At 52.0% G+C, this 20,416-nt stretch overlaps 1 protein-coding gene across 3 annotated transcripts in view; it reads right to left on the reverse strand.

Moving 5' to 3' along the window:
• TTC7A (tetratricopeptide repeat domain 7A) overlaps positions 1-20,416 on the reverse strand; it is a 113,162-nt gene that overhangs the window by 64,897 nt on the left and 27,849 nt on the right. For all 3 annotated transcript variants that reach the window (XM_019748610.3, XM_088796179.1, XM_019748611.3), the window contains 4 exons: positions 18,368-18,483; positions 7,059-7,137; positions 6,128-6,285; positions 5,416-5,479 (listed from right to left, as the gene is read on the reverse strand). In XM_019748610.3, coding sequence (XP_019604169.3) covers positions 5,416-5,479; positions 6,128-6,285; positions 7,059-7,137; positions 18,368-18,483 — 417 coding nt within the window. The remainder of the gene's footprint in view (positions 1-5,415; positions 5,480-6,127; positions 6,286-7,058; positions 7,138-18,367; positions 18,484-20,416) is intronic.

The following is a 20,416-nucleotide window of genomic DNA, read 5'->3' on the forward strand; positions in this document are numbered from 1 at the left end:
TCTGGACTCTGGACAAGTATCCATGAAGCAAATACGGGGCCTTATAAGAAGGTCCACAAGGGAATGTCCATTTCCCCAGGTGGGCCAGCCCCCGTGAAACCAAAGGCAGGTGACTTCTGTACAAATAGCAATTCCTTATGTGTGTGCCATGCATTACCCTTCTAGAAGCTGAATTTTCATGTCCATCATCTCATCTGGCCTCACAGTGACCGCATGGAGGGGCAAGATGAAACCACTACGGCCCCTTCGCAGATGGGGACACTGACCCCCAGAAGGTGAACTAGCTTGTGCAAGGTCTGAGGAGTCAAGGGTGACCCTGTAACGGCCAGTCCAAGGAGGCTTCTGCTGTCGTGTCCTCCTCTGCCAGCCTGGTCTGACCCTCTGGTGGCTGCAGGGTCCTAGATGGCACTGACCTTCACTTCTGCCCAGCCCTAGCTCTCCTCTTTAAACCTGGACACAAACGGGATAAGAGAAGGAAAAGGAAAGGAAACTAACCTGTGGACACTTTGTAAGTAGCCTCTCACTAATTCTCACAATGACCTTCTCCATGTACTATTGTCCTGAGACTGAGGTCCAGAGAGGTCAGGATACAGACCAATGGTCGGGACCCAGATTAGAACCTACACATTCTGGCTTTATCCCCTGGCTCTTTCCTTTACTCCAAGTGCCCCCGAGGAAATGTCCAGCAGGCTCGTCCAGGCCATCAGAGGCCCTGGCATGGCTCTGTTTATGGGAGGACCAAAGCAAAACCCCAGGCTGGGCCTTCCCAACCACGCCCCCAACACTGCTTCTCTGCAAACTCTTTGGACAACGTGGCCAGGGCCCCACTCACCCGTTCTCAGACACAGCCTCTCCACTGGCCAAGGACCCAGCCTCAGGGCCTGCTGTAGACACCCCACAGCAATCACTCCGGAAAGGAGTCTCCTGGCAGCATCTGTACGTGGTGCCTGCCTCTCCTTGGAGGACACTGTCATGGTCCGCTTGTGCTGTCATCCCCCACTGGCAGACATAATTACCACCGGCTCTCAAGCTGCCCATTCACAGAGCCAAGAAATAACATGCTCTGTGACGTGTCCCATCTACCCATCGACCCAGACCGGGCCCACGCCAGCCCCTGCTCTCCTGCCGCATCCGGCTCCTACAGCACAATTCACAGCTCTTCCTGCCAGCTAGGGTGAAAGGCTCTCCTCCTCTACTAAACTAGAGTGTTCTGAGCTGGCAGTGTGATCAGACCCTTTACCATCGCAGCCCGCAGCAGAGCGGGGCCTTGTGTGAGAGCAAACCAGGTGCCAAGAGCTGGAACAATCTGTGCTCGTCTGCTGAGTCCCACATGGAATCAAGCCCAGGAAGGACTTTTTTTTTTTTTTTTTTTTTTTTTTAACTGAATGGTATCCTCAAACCAATTTTCTCCGAACTGGATCTGAACTTAAATGTTTTTTAAAATGACAGAGTGAGAACCAAGTATTTATCAGGATATAATGGACATGTGTTTAACACCCACAATGTACCAGGCACCTTCGTGTTCATTTTCTTACTTAATCCAGCCAAATTCCGCAAGAGAGGCCTTAATAGCCCCATTTTACAGGCAAGTAAACAGAGGATCAAGAAGGTAAGAAACTTGCTTAGGTCATATAGGCTGTTAACAACAAATTCAAGACTCAAACCGCCAATGCCTGACATTGTATACGGCACAACATTAAGTGTGCTAACCTGCAGGGTCCCAATTCCCAGAGGCTCCCCTGACCCCACCCCCATCAATCACCCCCAGGCCTTTCTGCCCTTTCAGTTCCCAAGAGCCTCACACCAGCAGCCACTTCTCCAGCAGCTGAATGAACAGGGACCCAAGGATTTACTTTGCTGTCGCACATATTTTTATGCCCTAAATCAGTCTTTTAGAAATGGCCAAGATTCCCATACCTCCTGGTTCCCCAACTGTTGGAGGTATCAAGCTGGTTTTGTTACGTGGTTCTTTAAAAAGACTAGATATGCATTTGGGGTTCAGCAGATTAGGGTAATTCCTTCCGATCTGGGGACCAGGGTTTCCTCCACGTTCCTGGACACAGCTCCACCAGGTGGGAGGGAGTACGTCTGAGCCAGGGGCTGTGAATGAATTGTTCCCCACGGTATTGCTAATGCTGAGCGTGGCCTGGCACGTTGGAGCTGCTCAGACAAGACTGGAAAGATAGAGGAGATGGATGGATGATGGGCAGGAGGGTGGACGGATTTTAAAATGCTCTTTTGGCCCCAGAGACTCCAAACTGGTTCCAAAACAAATCTTCAACCAGTTATAGCTCATCTCCCTTGCGTTTCTGTGGAAGCATTTGTAAGATTTCTATTTATCTCTTGAAAGACAAGGACTCATTCATTCTGATCACAGTCAGCCCATAACCAAAAAACAAATCCAAGGTACCAGCCCCACACCCAGACCCCATGCAGACTACTCCTCTGAGTTCCAAACCACAACATGGGCTGTGGTGCTCAGGAAATGTGCAGATACCCCTTCCCGGAGCAGCTGCTCTGGCGATCCTGGAGGTGGAGAGCAAGGATGATGCCTCCTGGGCTGGCTGTGCTGGAAAAGCTTTCACTGCAGCATAATAAACGCGGCAGGTATTAGGAGAACCCAAGTAGTGGCCATGGCAGCCAGCTGCTACTCTAGGGGTTTCTCCCTCTCATCTGCAGCCAAACCCAGGCAGCATCAAAGGGAGAGGAGGAAAACCCTGCAGGTACACGAAGGCGGACAGGTCAAGCAGGAGCCTCCTCGCACAGTGACACCCACACCAGCTTGAGAACGTGACTGCGGGGGAAAATCACAAGTACAAGGGAGAAGCCAGAGGCAGTCTGGTCACTCTGAGAAACTGCTGCGAGCCATAGCGACCAGATTCCAGACCCCAGGTGGAAGCCCTCTGTAGATGGAGACCCCAAAGCTAAGTCCATCACTAAAACTCTCTCCCAAATTCCTGAAGTTTCTAAATGTGTGACAGGCTGAGTGTGAGCAAGAGGAAACAAACCAGTCAGCCTGGGAGACGTGCCTCCTCCCAGCTGCAGTGCACTCAGCATCCAAGCACGTCCTCCGCTTTGTGTGGCAGGGAATTCTCAGGATACCACCTGTCCTGCTGGCCCAGACCCCCTGGGGCTCCTGGGCAGGCTGGCCAGCCACACAGCCTCTCAAAAAAGGGAAAGAGCTGCTTGGAGGAAAACCACACATACAGGAAAATTCACCTTGGCTCCAAGTGTGGGCCAACTTTTAATTTTAGTAAAAGGCCATTGTCCACCTTGCTATAGGGCAGCTTGAGGATCTGGGTAGGAATAAACTTAATGGAAAGACATCTGAACTCTGGTTCTGGGCTCCCATATCAGGCAGAGGCCACAGAAAATGCTTCAGGAGACAGAGCCCAGCCTCAATCCCAGCTTGTGATTTGGAAGCTATTTAGGGAGACAGACGTGATTTGAATCATGACTGCAAGGATTATTAGAGTGTGACCTTGTCATACACTTGTCCTGGACCAAGACATGGACCCGTCCTGGATCTTACTTATCTCATCTGTAAGATGGGACATATTAGTATGAGACCAAACCATGTGAAACTATGAGTTTTCGTATGGCTTAACATAATGCCTACCTATATGAGATACTCAGCTTGAAACCTGGCAGAGAAAGGACCTAAGAAATGTTCTTGCTTTTACCTTTTGATCCCCCCACCTGTGGACCACACCTCAGCACAGGAAGGTAATAATACCTCCCTCAGCACAGGAAGGTAATAATAACAACCTGTTTCCCAAGACCGGTGACCTCAGTGTAGTCTCACCTTCGGGTGGAGGAGGTGGGATGGCTAACCGAAGTGTGTATAGGGGACAGTGAGGGGTACTGGTCTATGTCTGAGGTTCAAACAATTAAAAACTGGGGTTCAGTCTGTGGTCAGAGTGAGGATCCTTTTTCTATGAAACGCATATTGTTCTCCCGTGAAAATCAGAACTGGCACTTGGTACTTCTATCTCCACACTGGGCTCACCAGCTAGATGTCCCCTTCCTGGCACAACCACTTCCCTCTCCCAATCACGCACCCTGCAAACCTTTCAGGACCACGACCCAGATCCAAATGTCCGCAGCCCTCATGGGAACTCTCACATCCAAATGGACCAGGCCTGGCTGAGGAAGGATACAGTCTCTCGCTGTCCCCTTCCTCCCGGCCGCCCAGTCCAACATCCCTCCTTCTGTCTGTGGGAGTACCTGTTGAGCTGGAGGGAGCCCACTGACCAAAATTCTCTAAACAAGCCCTGGCATCACACGGTCCCAGGTATCCAAAGGCACATTTGTTTCTGGCTGTTCAGGGATCCAGCTTGTGGGGTCATGATTTCTTAAAGTCCATTTCCACACAATGCTATCAGACGCATCATTTTAAGAAACCTAATCTCAACCTGAGGGGCTCAGCTCATAAACTCTGAGGGGCCCCCAGTCGGAGGACGGCACCTCCACACGTGGCTTCTGCCGCTCCTGTCCACGCCCCCTCCACCTTCCCTGGTGACCAGTCCAGGGTATCCTTCATCTTACCATCTCCGGGAGCACCCACCACACCTCTCTCCTTTGCTGAGCCTCCAAAGCCCATGCATGCGTGCGTGCGTGCGTGCCTGCCTCGTCTCCCTGCCTGGGGCCGGGGAAATGAGCATCCTGAGAGAAGTCTAAGAAGCAGTTCACATGTGCTTTATCCAACACACCTTGTCCCCCCATTGCTTTGTTTTTCCAGGGCATGCAGACACTGGTACTCGGGCTATTTTAGTCGTCAATTAATTTATTGCCCACTCCCCTCACTAGAACGTAAGCACCACGAGGGACTGACTTTTCTGTTTTGTTTGCTGCTGCGACTCTGGCATCCAGAACAGGGCCTGGCACAAAGTATATGATGCTCGATAGTTTCTTGAATAAGTGAGTTCCTTCTGCAGGCACAGTTCCCTCTGGGAGGGACTATCACCTTATAGGTAAGGAAACTGAGGCTCAAAGGGATGAGGAGGTTTGCCCAGGGCTCTCAGCTAACAAGTGGCAGAGCTGGAACCTGAACCCAGGCCTTCTGCCCCGAAAGTGTATGCTGCTTCCACTCCCTTATGTGGGTCACACACCCAGCATGGAGCTGTTCAAGGAGTACCACTGACTTGCTGATAACCAAATCTTGTAACCTCAGAAGAGGAGGGTGGGGGGGTAGCTCAGTACCTACTCATTTGGGGGCAGAACCCAGGTCCCCCAAATGCAGCCTTGTGCCCCTGACCCAAACCTAGTACGTGAGCCTCACCCCTGCATGGGGGAGCAGATCTGAGAACCCAGTTTCAGGGATATCCGCGGAGGCGGAGCGCAGCTGGGACCTGGGGGCCAGTGCCTGAGTGCTGAAGCCCCACCCACAAAGGCAGGGCCGGCCCTGGAGCTTACCATGGACTCGCTGATGAGCAGCAGCAGGAGGGCTTCCTCAATGTTATCCTTCGGGCAGTAGAGGCTGAAAGACACCAAGGGCAGCTTGGTTCCAGCACGGCCCTCACGCAGCACCTCACGCAGCACGGCTGGCCTGCCACGCCTACCACGCTGGCCCTTCTGCCCCGACTCAGCACCAGCCCTGTAAGGTGACCCTCTCCTACATAATTCACAGGCACCGGATACCACCTGCAGTTGTTTATCATGCCCCTGAGTTATGGATCTCAAAGGCAGTGGTGGGCAGCCAGGCCGGAACTACTGCAGGTGCTGGGGGCGGGGGGTAGAGATGGCCCTTCTAGCACCCAGCAGGGCATGAGCAGGAGGGGCAGGGAGCAGGGCAGTGAGAGAGGAGCTCTGCCAGGCAGTCACAGACCCCACCTTCAATTACGGGCACAAACAAGAGAGCTGGTATTAAGTAAGACGATTAGGAAGGCAGGTACTCCCCTAATAATTTGTGTGGCCTGTGGATGCCTTATAGGAATCTCCTGCCAACCCCTCCCTGACACCTGCCTTCTCTAGTCTATTTGGCTCCCGCTGATACTGAAGAGCCTGCCTGGCAGTGAGCTGGGTGGCCCCTGGAGGAGTGCGTGGGGCAGAGAGGGGCTGCCAGTGGGGGCCGACCCCTGAGTGTGGGGTGAGGCTGGGGTGCTCCAGCAGGGCCAGCAGAGCTTACTTATCTCCTTCGTAGAGGTGAGGCTTCCGCAGGGCTTGCGTGATGAAGGAATTCTCCTCCTTGCTCATGAACTCGGGCAGAGGATGGGACAGGGGGCTCCAGTAGCACTCCTCACTCAGGGAGTGCAGCAGGACCCCCGCCAGGTGCTTGGCCGCCACCTGGCAGAGAGGGAGGCCCTTAGACCCAGGCAAGTCGCTCTCCCCACACGGCCAGATCTGCCCGCCTTGCAAAGCGCTGTCCCTTTAGGAGGCCCAACCCTCCACTCCCAAGGAGCCCCCTCCAGCGCTGAGGCTACCCCACCCCTTCTGTGGGCCGTTGACACGCCTCCTTAATTTTTCATCCTCTCTCTTCTCCTAGACAAGAGGTGCATTTCCGCCTTCTGTTGACCCCGTGGAGCCCAGCAGAGCCCAGCAGAATATTCACAGGCTCTGGCAGAGCATAAAGCCGCAGGCAAAGGCAGCTATCTACCAGATACCTTCCTGATAGTTGACCAAACCTTCAAAAGTGCGAAGCAGCTCTGGCTCTGATTTGGGGTGAATGGAAGCCTAAGAATGCAGGCCTGAATTGGGGCAGCAAAGCAGAGTCTAGGTTATTAGCTAAGATCATAAACAAATTCTTAAATATTAGCACACTACCTTGCTAGGAAAGGGAGGCAGTAGGTTTCAGTTCTGATCGGAGGCTAGGGGCCACCTGCAGTGCTACGAGAAGGATGCTGAGGGCGCTTCCTGGGCTTTAGGAAGCTAAGAGGATGCTGAGATGAACGTCTGCCACAAGCGCAGATGGGGAGAGTACAGCACGCACGCGACATATCACCATCCCTGATTCAGGGATTGCCCCCTAGGACTTCTGCTGTCTCTCACTGAAACCGACCCCTGAGTACACCCGCCATGGCCGGCCCCCAGCACTCGGCCCTGGGGCCTGTCCGTCTTACCACTTTGAAGTTCTGAGTCGCTTTGGTTTCCATGGTCCGTAGCACCTCCCGGAGCTCCCTCATGCCTTTCACGATGTTCCTATTGGGAAGACCACAGAAGCGGGTCATTAGCAGGGAGTTCCCACTAGGACATCCTCATCAAACTGCGGACACCAGGAGCCTGCCTGAGTGTTATTGGAAAACCTTCAATAATTGGAATGGAAGGTCAGAGTTGTAACACCAGGACCCTAGAGGGCCAGGACATCACTCATCAAAACACAGAAGGATCTCTCTCCCCAACCCCCTGACACTGAGCCTGGCTTCCATTTCACCACCAGAAGGGGCCCGGGGCCCAAGATCCAGTGTTTCAAATAAGATGTTACTTTGGTCCAAGAGCCTTGGGCTGGTGTCACACTTTCTGAATTGAGTCAAGTCTCAAATCCTCCATCTTCCCCCTCCACACCTGGTCAACGCTAGACTCCATCCTCATCTCTCAATCCCTGCCACCGGGGCCCTAGACTGGCCTGCATCGCCTCAGGCCTGGAGAACCATGCTGGCCGGTCTCACCTCCTCCAGCCAGGCCTCTGTGCCTTAAAATAATTTTCAAGCTCTTTCAAATATGACCCATAGTAAAAAATACATTTGACATTGCAACCCAGTATATACACACACACTTTCCTTATAAAAACACGGAAGCAAGTTTCTCGACACTTTACCTATCTCAACTACACGCAATCCATTCTGTTTTCTATTTTACGTCTCCCCCTACTCCCCTTTTCAAAAATGCTGGCTGCAGTCCACTAAATAGATCTCGCAACCACGAATGGGTTGTGGTCTGCAGTTTGAATAACTACTCCCACTGCCCCTCGAGGGGTCTACCCGACATCCGTACGTCATCTTGTCCCTCCCAGGCTGGCCCCTTTGTTGGCGCCCTCAACCCTTACAGAATCCAGTGTAGGCCTTCAGCAGGCATCCCAGGGCTGTTGGGTCTGCCTTTTGCCTCTCCTATCTCGTCTCCCACCACTCAAGTCCTTTCTGAATGAGCGACCAGGGTTCCCTATGTCAAGTCTTGGCACAGGCTTCTCCTACTGCCTTAAAAAGAGCCTTTCCCCTATTTATCCTTTAAAAACCCTTTCCCACATTACTTCCTCCTCGCGCCCTTCCCAGAGGCCTCCCCATGCCGTGTTACTCTTGCACCCTTTCATTCCTCTTCTGAAACAAGCATGACATCTTTTGGCCATTTTCTGTTTCCAGGCCAACCCCTCTCGCCCTGAGGGCTCCTGTCTTTCTCCGAAAGCACGGCCCTCGCACAGCCCCTGCACACAGCATGTGCTCAACCAGTGTCTGAGGACTGCTCTTCTCATTTGCTCTAGGGGTTCCCTGGGTCACAACGCACAAGGAAAGCAGAGGCTGATGGGCCAGCAAATGAAGAAATGAAAGACCAGAGGGTAAAAAGCCCCAACTGGCGGCCAGGAAAGTCATACGAACCCCTCCTGCTACTTTCATGCATGAAACAGATTCCTGGGGGCTTTGGGGCCTGCAGCCATAGAAGGACAGGTTTAGTGATCAAGTCCCTGCCTTCTGGGACCTCAGGTTGCAGACAAGCAAGCCCCCAATGTGCAAACTGCCAACATTATAAACACGCACCCTTGGTTGTAGGGTTGAGAATGGATACAAAGATCTCTGGGAGGGAATCAGTCACAAACATCTTCCCTGGCCTGCCAAGAGCTTCGGAAGAATTGGGAGGGGCAAGCAGGACAGGGCCCCACAGCGCCCTTAGAGATGGTTCAAGTCTGGGTGTTGCCACTGATGGCCAAGTGGTCCAGGGAGGCGGGCTCACCTCTGGGGCTGCACCTGGTCTCCCCCTCTGTAATATCAGGCCTTCGGTTTGTATCAGCATCTCTCAGACGTGTAATCTGCACACCACGTTTATACATTTTGCCATTAGCTACATACCATCAGTGTCACTTTTCTTTATACGAGTCTTCCTTTTACTTCAGTAGCTATTTCACCTTAATCAAGAATACCCCAAATCATGGATTTGGTGTGCTAGTTTTTCTGTGTATTTTTTTCCTACCAGATATTAAATACAGAAGGATTTTTTTAAAGTTAGTCTGTGTATCCCTTAAAACCACCTTGTGAATCACTAGAGCTACTCATCCCACATTTTGAAAAACAAGTTGAGACCGCAGGTTCTCAAGATGTGGTCACTGGACCAGCAGCATCGGCATCCCAGGAACTTACTAGAAAAGCAAACGCTGAGGCCCCCACTCCAGACCTGCTGAATCAGAAACTCTAGGGTGGAGCCCAGCCATCTGGGTTTTGTCAAGTCTCCAGGGGGTTCCAACACTCCAGTTTGAGAACCACTGGTTTAGCTGATTCTTGGGGTCTCCCAGTTCTCCTATGCTACGAAGCCAGGTTCCAGAAGGGACAACCGGACACAGACACCCCAGCTTTGCAGGCAGATCCTAAATCTGTAATCCTGGGAAGCAAGGCAGCCTCTCTGAGTCCTAGTCTCCCCATCTATAGGAGGAAGACCCCTCATTTGCTCATAGTGGTGGCAGGAAGGTGAGTGGAGGAAAAGCCCCACGCAGACCCAGGCATGTGGTAGAGGTTTACTAAATATTAGTTATTTCCCTTCCCTCTTCTAATTTGGGTCTTAAAGCCCATATTACTTATGCCTTACTTTGCCACATTATTTGGCAAGGATGTTCAGGAGCTAATGAGTAGGGAGGAGGGGACAGAAACGCCTGCGAGCCTCCAGCTTTATGTCCATATTTCTCCTCCCATCACCCCTTGCCCCTACACAGGACATAACAGGATTCCCTGGTAGACAAACCATACCCAGGGACAGGCTGGGAGCCCCCACAAGTCCAAGTTGGAAAAGTTTGCAGCAGACGCTCCTCGGTGCCAGTGAGGTCTCTGCCTTGGAAAAGAACCCAGAACTAGATAGCAGGCTACCACCAGGAGAAAGAAAAAAAGACAGGCTGCACGAGCTGTCAGAAGAGAGGAAAATGGCTGGCTCTGGGAACTCAGGCTGCCTGAGAGCTCTGCCTTGGCAGCTGGGCCAAATGGCCACAGGGTAAGGCAGGGCTGGCCCCTGGGGCTGCTCCAGGGCCCGAGGGCCTACAGGAAGCTGGTGGCTCCTGGGACCTGTGGGTGATTTTCCACTCTGCCTGGTAATTTGCCTGGTAATCTGCCTGGTAATTTGCCTGGTAGCCCAGGCAGCTACCAGGAGGCCAGAGCCAAGAGGGACTGTGGCCCCTGCTTACTCCAGTACCAGGACTGTCCTCTCTCCATCTTTAGTCTCTATGTCATCAACACTTAGAGTGCTCCCAGACCAGCAGCAGCTTCGGTACCACCTGGGGGCTTGGGAGAAATGCAGACTCTCAGAGACCCTGCTTCCCCCAAGACACACACATACAATTAATGAATCAGAACCGCATTTTAATAAGATCCTATGTCCAAAAAGTGTGTATTTTTACTATTTTTTAATCTATAAGGGATTTTGATATTGAAATAAGCTCCCAGGAATTCCTAAACAAAGGAAATAATCATTGTCAGGCATCTTTTGGGTAAATCCCAAATTTTATTGACTGCACATAGAGAAAATCCAATGCAGAAGTTCCCGTGGGCAGACCTGCACAGGGAACAATGCGGGCTTCCAGATGGCACTGACCTGGTGTGAAGTGCTGGCAATGCCCCTCTGCCTCAGCTCACCGCTCTGGGAAACAGGGTTTCTCCCACCAGCCTGAGCAATCCTGCCCCAGGTCTAAAGCTGCCTGTGCCAGGTAGCGCCTCGTGAGAGGACACCTTGAAAGATCTCTTTGTTCTATCTCTCACGCTGACCTTTCTAAGCAAAGCTGCCTCTTTAACTTTATCCAAACAGGGCCTCAGACAAACCCTGGCCCAGAATCAGGCTGTGTGTGGAGAGGCCAGGAAGCCATGGATTCCAACTCAAGTAATGCCTGGCTGGCCAGGAACAGAGGGAAAGAGGATGTGAGTGCAGGGAGGAGGGGCGAAGGACAACAGGGCACTTGAAGGAGGCCGCCAGGTGGGGTGTGCAGGGAGCAGGCAAGCACCTTGGGTCCCCTTGTCAGCAGCGGGCAGGGGTACAGACGTTTCAAAATGCTTTGTCTCATGCAGGTTTTGCAGCTTCTGAGGAGGTTGGAGAGGCAGGCTTTGTTATCTCGGGTTCCAGCACCATGCTTGGCACATTGAAGGCACTCAAGAAATCATTGTGGATAAATCACCCCCCCTTTTCCGAGGGGAACATTAAAGCCTGGAAGATGCCTGCCTTTCTAGGCCATCAATTACCCAAGGGGAGACGTGGGCTTACAGTAGGCACCAAGGGGTTCAGCTTTTACTTCCTTTGAACTAAAAAGGCCCCGGAGAAAGACAACACCTGTTTTTTTGACCTGCCATGGTTATACTTTCCTTTCCTAGCCATTGGCGGTCCAGGACTCCCAGGGCTCAATTGACTAAGCCTTTACAAAGTGCCTGCTGCATACCAGGAGTGTGGGCATCTCAACAGGCATCCCACACATACTGGTGGAATGAACTAAAAGAAGGGATGTGTGAAAGGACAATCCTGAACTGTGATTTCCACAGTGACTTCTTGATTGTCCTTTTGCGGCCCTGCACATAAGGAGCTCAGTCTATTAAATTAGCTACACTCTTGATTTATTCAGAGCTTAGCAAAGTGTTTTGCACACAGTAGGTACTCAACAAAAAAATTTGGGGGGGGTGTTAATTTGAGTTGAAACAGAGAATAAGAAACTGCATGGGATTTATGGCTGAACGGAACCTAAACAGACACTAGAACATACGACCCTGACAAGAAGTCCCCGTTTCAGGACCGACACTGCTAAACTGTGTATGAGAGGTTTCTGGTCAAAGACCCAGAAGAGCACAGCCAATCGGCAATTCCCAACAGCTGGAGGGTTGAATTAGGAGATAAGATCAGGTGAAGTTCAAACGTCATCTGGCAGGTGAAGTTCAAAGGTCACTCCAGTCATAGACCCACATCATTTTTAAAACCTAAAGCTCTCCTCACCCTCAGCCTCAGAACAAGGCTGTGACACTTCCCTTATGGGGCACTGAGGTTGTTCAGGCAAGGGGATCTTACCTTTTTAGTGAGGTGGGGGATGGGCAGTGAGGGCTGACAATAAATGAAGGCTGTGCATTAAGAGAGGCTGGAAGTGTGCTCTCTCCAGTGGGTCTCAGACATATCCCTGTGCCCCAAAGCATGACACAGACCACAAGGAGGCCATCCTGGGCTTCGCTGGTGAGTCATTTTAGTTCCTGAATCCCCCTTAGAGCCATCTGCCTCCTGCCTTCCCCCAGTGCTATAGATACTGGGTGGCTGATGAGAGCAAGACAAAAGACAACAGTAACTGAACACACCCTTCACAGTGGTCGCACCACTCGGCAGGGTAGGTTTTCCGAGGTACTTCCCCATTCGGCAGAGTCCCCTCCCCCCAGGGCCATCTGTAGCTCAGGCTTCCGAGCTGCTTCTTGACTCAGCACCTACTGGCAAGGTGAAGCATGTGTGTACACAGGCGTGAACACACACATACTCACAGCAGAAGGGGAGAGTGCTTTCATAAGGCTGAAAAACAACCTGCCAAGCTCCGAGGAACTCCCTTAGAAAACATACACATTCCCTTTTCTATTGTTTGGTTTTGGTATAATGAGCACATATTGCTTTAGTAATTAAAAAAAAATTGTGTTTAAGAACATGCACAAAACATATAGCCCACCTGGTTCAACACACATGGCTCAAGCTCACGGCCATCCCTGAGCCAGGCATGGGCTCTGCAGAGCTAGGCAGAAAGAAGAAAAAAAACTACCCCCCCAAAAAGTGGCCCCTTTGCCCACTCCAGGGGAAGGAGCTGGGTAGGCTCACGTTCAGGTTCTTGGGAGAGGCCCAGAGACTTGTTCCTAGCGAGGTCAAGGCCACCGAGCAACAATCAACTTCCCTGGCATTGCATTGCCCCGGCTCCCCTGCTGCTTCACCCCTGGAGCTGCTTCCTGCAAAGGAGAACCAAGACTCCCCCACAGCCAAGATCCTGGACCCAGCTGCCACTGCCTCCCTGCCTCCCCCAACATGACAGAAAGGTGCCCCCTCCTGGCAACTGGTATCCTTAGAACTGCCTGGAGCGAGGTTCCGATTGGAGTCCACGGCTGCCCTCTGGTGGCAGCAAGGGGAATGGAACTGCAGGCATCCCAGACCCCTGGCCTTTGGGAGCGTGCCTCCCAATTCATGATTGTCCTTTCAGGCCAGCACCTTCAGTCCCTGGTCAATTAGGAACCCGGTCATTAGTCACAGGGCAAAGGGCAGGAGTCATCTGGGGGAATTAACTGTTGGATCAATAGGGCAAGGCCCCTGGAAAAAATTAATGTCCCTCAGACACACTGAATGAGTAAACTGGGCAGCTGTTTCAGACTTAGCCAGCCTGAGAGGCCTAAGCTTCACCGAAGTTCAAAATAAAAGAAGCGTTGTCTGGAGCTCAAGCAAGCATCACGCACTTGTACAGTGGAGAACACCACACCCTTTAAATTTTGTCAGATCCTTAACTGGAGGGACAAGACTGGGCCCTGGGTGTAGGCACGGCTCGTAGCCATCTGGCCCTCAGGGGCACAGCATCCCATTGTCAGCAGGAGCTCCTCTGGTCCCTCTGGAGGCGGGGTCCACTCCAGGCCCACATGGGAATGAGCTCCGGCTCTCAGGTTTCCTCCCCCAGGAACGGACCCCACTATCTCTCGCTGTTCCTTCTGCCCTATGGAACCTCTTCTAACACCCACGCAGCACCTTAGCTCCTGACTCCACTCCACCTGGCCCCTCAGGTGGAACTGTCTCTTCAGAGTCCCAGCAGCACCCCTACATCTCCTTCTCCCTAGCACAGAGCTCAGTCTGAAGTCTACATTTGCTCCTTCACTGTGAGCTCCCGCTGGAGTGCAAGTTCCCCAAGGAAGGAATTTATCCCGTTCCCAGCTCCAGTGGGAGCCACACAAGGTGGGTAGCACACAGGAGGCTCTCAGAAACGGCTGTGAAATGAACTGCTGGGCTCTTCCCTGGCCTTTCTTACCTTAGCCCCATTCCCCACTACTGGGCCGTGACTCCACTGAACATAGGGATGGTTTCTCCCCTTTCCCCCAAACCCCAAAAGCCCATGCAAGTGGGGGTGAATTTAACCACCAGGAAATGGCCCTGGAGCCCGTTAAAGGACTTTTGGGAGCTGCCCTGGAGAAGACCTGATGTTAGGGATCTGGGTCCCAATCGCCCCCTGACTGTCTATTTCTTACACCTCAGGCTAAGCAGTGGTTCTCAACTGGGGGCGATTTTGCCCTTTACCCCAACCCCAGAACACTTGTTAATGTCGGGAGACATTTTTGGTTGTCACATTTGGGAGTGGGGGAGCTACTGGCATCTAACAGGTGGAGGCCAGGGATATCATTAAAACCCACAATGTAAAGGACAGGCCCCCCACAGACCCAGTTCAGCAACAGGTTTGCTGGCAATACCACCTGTTACCCTGTGATTTTGGGCAAGTACTTCCAACTCTCCTTTCTTCAGTAAAATGGGAGTATTATTTGTTCCTACTTCATAGCATTCTGTCTGGTATGCAGTAAGTTCTCAACAAATATTAGCTACTATTAAGAGGAAAGGAGTGAAGAAATTGTTTAAAGCCCAGCTGGCACCCCGGGCTGCAATTCCTGCTTTACCTATCTGTCACATTCCGGGGCCACCTCTGGGCTGGATGTGGACCCAGGAAACCAACAGGGGAGCTGAGCTGCTACCTCATGTCCTGGGGACTGCTGCTCACACTCAGGCTTTCAAATGCTTGGGCTATTTGTTTGCAAAGAAATCATGACTCAATTTCCATTCTTTATTTGGGAGGTGCTGAGGGTGGCGGAGTAGAATCAGCATCCTGGTTTTAAGGACTAAAATTTGTGCTTCAAAAGGAAAAGAGTTTGAAAGGAGGGGAGCAGAGTGACAGGAACAGAAAAGTAACGGAAATTACTTGGGCCTTCCTGGAGGGTGACGGTTGGTGAATGCCTCTGCCTACCGCTGGCACCACCATCACCACCACACACACACACACACACACACACACACACACACACAGCCTGTGTGTGCAGAACGCAGACAGGGGAGGAAACAGGCCCACTCTGAAGAGGGGTGGGACCAAGTAAAAGAGGAGGAGCTACCTTTCTGGGAACGGTGACTCAGGACCCAGGGCAATGGGAGCCCTGCAGCGGCATACCAGGAATCAGCCCAGAGACTCGGAACCCTCACTGGCGCCCTGTTCTTCTCTCCCACACCCCACAGGCTGCCCAGGCTGCCCTTCCACACCCCAAAATTGGAAAGGGCATGGGTTTCTAGGCCCCTCTGATCTGAAGTTGGAATCCCAGTGGGTGAGGTTGGGCAAGTTACTCAAACTCTTTGAGCCTTTGTCCCCTTGTGAGTGAACTGGGTCACACGACCTTGTGCACTGAGCACGTGGTCCAGCCTGGCGCACAGCAGGTGCTTGATACCTGCTGGTCCCCTCTTTCCTTTCCTCCTGGCTGTCCTTGATGTTCACCTTAACCTCACCACACCTGCAGAAAATGCGGTGTGGGGAAGGGGAGCAGGCAGACCCAAGGGGTATAGATGGGAGGACCTCAGCAGAGGGAGAGTTAACAGCAATGCCTCCGGTGCTCAAAGTGTCTTTCCATTTCCTCCCCCTCCTTGGACTCTCACACTCCTGCAGTAGGACACACAGAATCCCCCTGTTAGAGGGCAGGAAGCAGAGCTGTAGGGTAGAGAGGAATTCGCTCAGGGCCGTTGAGTGGCCTCCACCTCCCAGGCCCTGTCCTGATGTCCTTTAGATGGTGAGGGCGCTCGCCAGACTCTTCGAACAAGAAGCTGGGACCACACCTACCAAGCTCAAGCATACTCAGAGGAACACATGTTAGGCTATGAGCAGCAGGGTCATATTAATCCCAGGGTTCCTGCTGTGGGCAGGGTTGCCTAGTGGTTAAGAGTGTCAGACGAGCCCTGAATACAGGCTCAGCCCAGGACAAGTCATTTATGTTCTCTGCACCTCAGTTTCCCACCTGTAGAGTAGGGATGTTGGGAGGACTAAATATACATGCAAACAAAGTACTTAACAAGTGCCTGGCACAAACTGACTTAATAAGTCACATGTATTAGTATAATGAATATGTGTTGAATGAATAAAGGGGACCTAACACTAAAATTAGAACTGTCCCCTGTGCACAAAATCTACTCTGTGGGGCTCTCATACAGAAGGACAAGAGCACCTCTTTTACAAAAGGCCTCAGGAGAGACGACTTCTTAAATCTAGAGCAGGCGTCAGTCAGCAAACTCTTTTCTATAAAGGGCCAGAGAGTAAATACTTTGGGCTTTACCTACGGTCTCCATCCCAACTGCCCAGCTCGGTAGGTGAGACACTATGTAAACGGATGGGTATGGCTATGTTCCAATAAAACTTTATTTGCAAAAACAGGCTGTGCTGACCCCTGCTGCAGAGGTTCAGCTCCCCCAGGTTCACAGTGGGTTTCAGAAGGTGCTAACAAGCCTTGGGGTAACAAGTCTGCCCCTCCTTCCAAATCTCTGCAGGCAGGGGCTGAGGGCGGCATTTCTTATCACCCCCATTCATCCCTGAGCTACAACTGCAGACTGAGGCGTTCCCTGGGGGATGGGGAGAGACAGGGAAATGGCAGTTTCCAGCTAGAGAGAGGCAGCCAGCACAGCTGCGTCGGCAGTAAAAACAGGAACTAGCCTGCTGGGCCACCGTCTCTCTTGAAACTGAAGCTCAGGAACTAAAAATGGACCCCCCCAAAAAAACAGAAGGTGGAACTGGAGTAGAGGCAGTGTGCTCCCCAGTGTCTTTGTGACGTCCCCCAAGACCCATCTCCAGGGTCACAGGGTGGTCTGAGGAACCCAGGGCTCTAGGGCCAGACCCACCCTTGGGGTGGCGAGGGGATGACCCGCCTCTGCTCTCTGTGCCTCTCAGTCCACTTGTCCCAAATGGGGACCCCACTGCCTCCCTGGCCCAGCACCTAAGAAATGAAAAAGAAAAAGAAAAGCGAAAGGTGTAAAGTTCCAACATGGTATCACCAGTTTGAACCAGTCAAAACATGTTAAAGAATCACCAGTCAAAAAATGTTAAATGAAAAAAGGAGTGAAGTAAAATTTAACAAAATAAAGCACACCAAAAATGAAATACGGGCTTCAAAGGACTCCAGTCAGTCAGAGCCTGACCCTCGCTTCCTCACCTGTGAGGAGGAGGTAACACCTGTTTGGCTGCCCCACGCTGCCCACGATGCGAGGTGTGCACGGAGCACATGGCCGGGGCTGTCCTCACAGACCCAGCCCACAGCGTGTACGGAGGGTGGTCATGACGTCACGGAGGGAGCTGATGGAGCCCAAAGTCTGTGCTGCAGACATGCAGGAAACCCCAGCCCCCTTGCAAGTCTCCGTGGAAGCATTCGGAAGGCAGGACTGACCTGCAGAGCTGCCTAAGAGCCACAGGTGCCTGTAAAACGTCCTCCCGATTATGTAGCTTCTCCCTCCCTCATCACCATCCCTAACACACCTCTGGGCTTGGTGCCCACACCACCACCCTCTCGAGCCCCGCTGGAAGCATCCACTGCACTGTTACTCCTTAACTGCAGGGAACAAAAGACTAAGGAAGGCAGCGTCCCGGCCTCATGGTTCCTGGGTCTGAGGTAGATGAGTATTCCAGGGCCCCTCAGTCAACCCACAGGAGAAAACAAGCTCTTTGCCACCTCAACAGCAGGGACAGTGGCAGTCCCCCGAATGATTCCAGGCCTTTATTTTGACTACACTTCCCATCACATCTTACTGCCCATTGAAAGTTGGAATGTGCTGGAATCACCTTTTCCATTTGATTTTTTGGGGAGACCGAGGTTCAGGGAAGTGAAATGACTTTACTCAACACCAGAAGTGATAGAGAGCAGCACAGGCCGGCACCTGCTGCCCAGCTCACTGTCCTCCCCTCTTTCCATCTCAGTCTCCAGGCTCCCAGACCTCTCCCTTCTAGAGAACCAGCTCTCCCCTGAAGCACGTGAAAGCTTTATTGCTTGGGCAGCTTCCTGAAGGTTGGCCCTTCCCCCAGAAAGCACCTGTGTACACTGCAGTCTGACAAAATGGGAACAAGCCAGGCCCCCCCACCAATCCTCTCCAGAGAGCGCGTGCACACACAGAGAGAGGGGATGGGCCAGGCGACGCCACCAACATCTGAGTCCCCAGCCCAGAGAGAGACCTCCACATGCCCACTCGGCTGCTGGCGACCTACCCCTTCTTCAGGTTTGTCACATAAGCGCTCTGGAGGGCGGCTTCCAGGAAGTAGGTGAGCTCATAGTCAACTGGGTGGGAACCTTTCAGATGCCGTGATGTGGTGTTATTTGTGATCTGGGAAAGGGAACACAGAGAGAACCACTGTCTTGAAGTTCTGAGGCAGAGGGGTTAGAGCGAGGGTCAACCCAGGCAGAGGTGGCCCCATGACCACCCCAAGTCCCTGGCCGCCCGTACTGGCACGTGGTGTAATTCTCAGACCAAATTCAACCAAACTCACTTTCATTTAAAATATGTCTATAGCACTCTCTCCCCATCCAAATGCCAGATGCCCACCACCGCCCTACAAAGCTGGTTTGTCTACATTTTATAGATGTAGCCTAAGGTCACAAAGCTGGCATGTGCCCCAGCTACAGATTCCAGGTCATCTCTACTACTTATTGGTTCATTCATTCTACAAACAATTGCACTGTCCCTGTCATGTAACCGTGGGACATCAGACTAGCCCAAGGTCAGCGACCCCCGGTTCCAGGAAAAGCTTTGGAACAATTACGTCATTAACTGAGCTGTCCTTAAGACTCAGCTTTCAGAGGGTCACTCAGCCCCACCAACACTGACCTGCCTTTATGATGCCACTTCCCTTCTCTGAGCCAAGAAAGAAAAATCAGTGAGCCATCCACCTTATTTTTCAGAAATCAAAGTAGATTTAAGACATGTTCTCAGTTCCTCAGAGCTTGGGGCTGAGTCTTAGCAGGGACACACAGCATTTCCAAGAATGCACAGGCTTCTCTGACCTGCCCTCCTTCAACTTAAAATATCCAGCTAAGGGGACCCATTTGTCTACCCACTACCACGGGCACGATTCCAGCCCTGGAACCATTACAGCTCATCACCTTTATCCCCTTTTAAAACTCCGAAGTCTAGGCTTCTGGCTGAATGGGAGATTTTATCTTTTTTAATCAAAGTTCCCTCCAAACCCCATGAAACTGAAATGTGCGGGGCTCCTAAAACACTGCTGTCTAGCAGTGATCCACATGACTTCGGGAGAGGTCAACTCAACCCTGTCAGGTCTCAGTGTGGACCTCCCCCAGCAAACACACTTGAGACCTGTCTTTGCTGAGCCCTCAAGCACTGCTCCTTTCCTCCTGAAGTCCAATCAAGCGGAGAGGCTCTAGGGCAGTGACTCTCAGCAGGGGGGTGATTCTGCCCTCCAGGGACATTTGGCAGTATCCACAGACATCTTCGGTTGTCACAATTGGGGGGAGGGGGTGAGGCTGCTGGGATCTAGTGGATAGAGGTCAGGGATGCTGCTAAACATTGTATAAAACCCAGGGCAGCCCCACAACAAAGAATTGTCCAGCCCCAAATGTCAGTAGCGCTGAGAGTGAGAACTCCTACTCTAGGAGAACTGGCCTGGCCTGAGGGGGACTCTTCCAAAAAGACCCATCACAAAAACAGGGGCTGGGTTGACATTTTGACATTTGTCAAAGTAGGTGAAGTTCAAATGTCTCCTGGGCTCTTAGACTCTCAGCTCCTCCTTCAAGACGCCAATCCCAATCTACTCTGCCTTCTAACATCTACTGAACAGCTACTAACCAGAATGCCTAAGCCCCATCCCCAAATTGTCCCCCACAAGGGATCAGAGCACCCTCCCAGAGTCCAAATCCTGCTGATGCCACTTATTAACTGTCTGAACTCTGAGAAGCTATTTAATTCCTTTCCAAACCTGAGTTTCCTCACTTCTAAAATGGGAATCACAACGGTATCTATTCCAGCAGGTGGTGTGAGGGTTAGATTAGAAAATGACTGTATTCAAGTCATGCCTGACATACAAGCAGGGACTGCTAGCTGTCAGTCACTGTTAGCTGTGTTTTGTTGAATATGTAACTGTTAGCTGTGTTTTGTTGAGTAAGGCTGCCTGTTCTTCCCCTAATAAACCAGAAGAGCCTCCAGAAGGGAAGAACTGGGGTAACGTCACCGTTTGCTGCAAAACCTGGAACTGCTGTCCTGCAGACAGTTCATACAGGCTCCCTAAGGGGGGAACGGGGAG

This window comes from Rhinolophus sinicus, chromosome 2 (genome assembly GCF_057876585.1).
Source record: "Rhinolophus sinicus isolate RSI-liver-muscle chromosome 2, RSI-T2T, whole genome shotgun sequence".
In the NCBI taxonomy this organism is placed as follows: domain Eukaryota; kingdom Metazoa; phylum Chordata; class Mammalia; order Chiroptera; family Rhinolophidae; genus Rhinolophus; species Rhinolophus sinicus.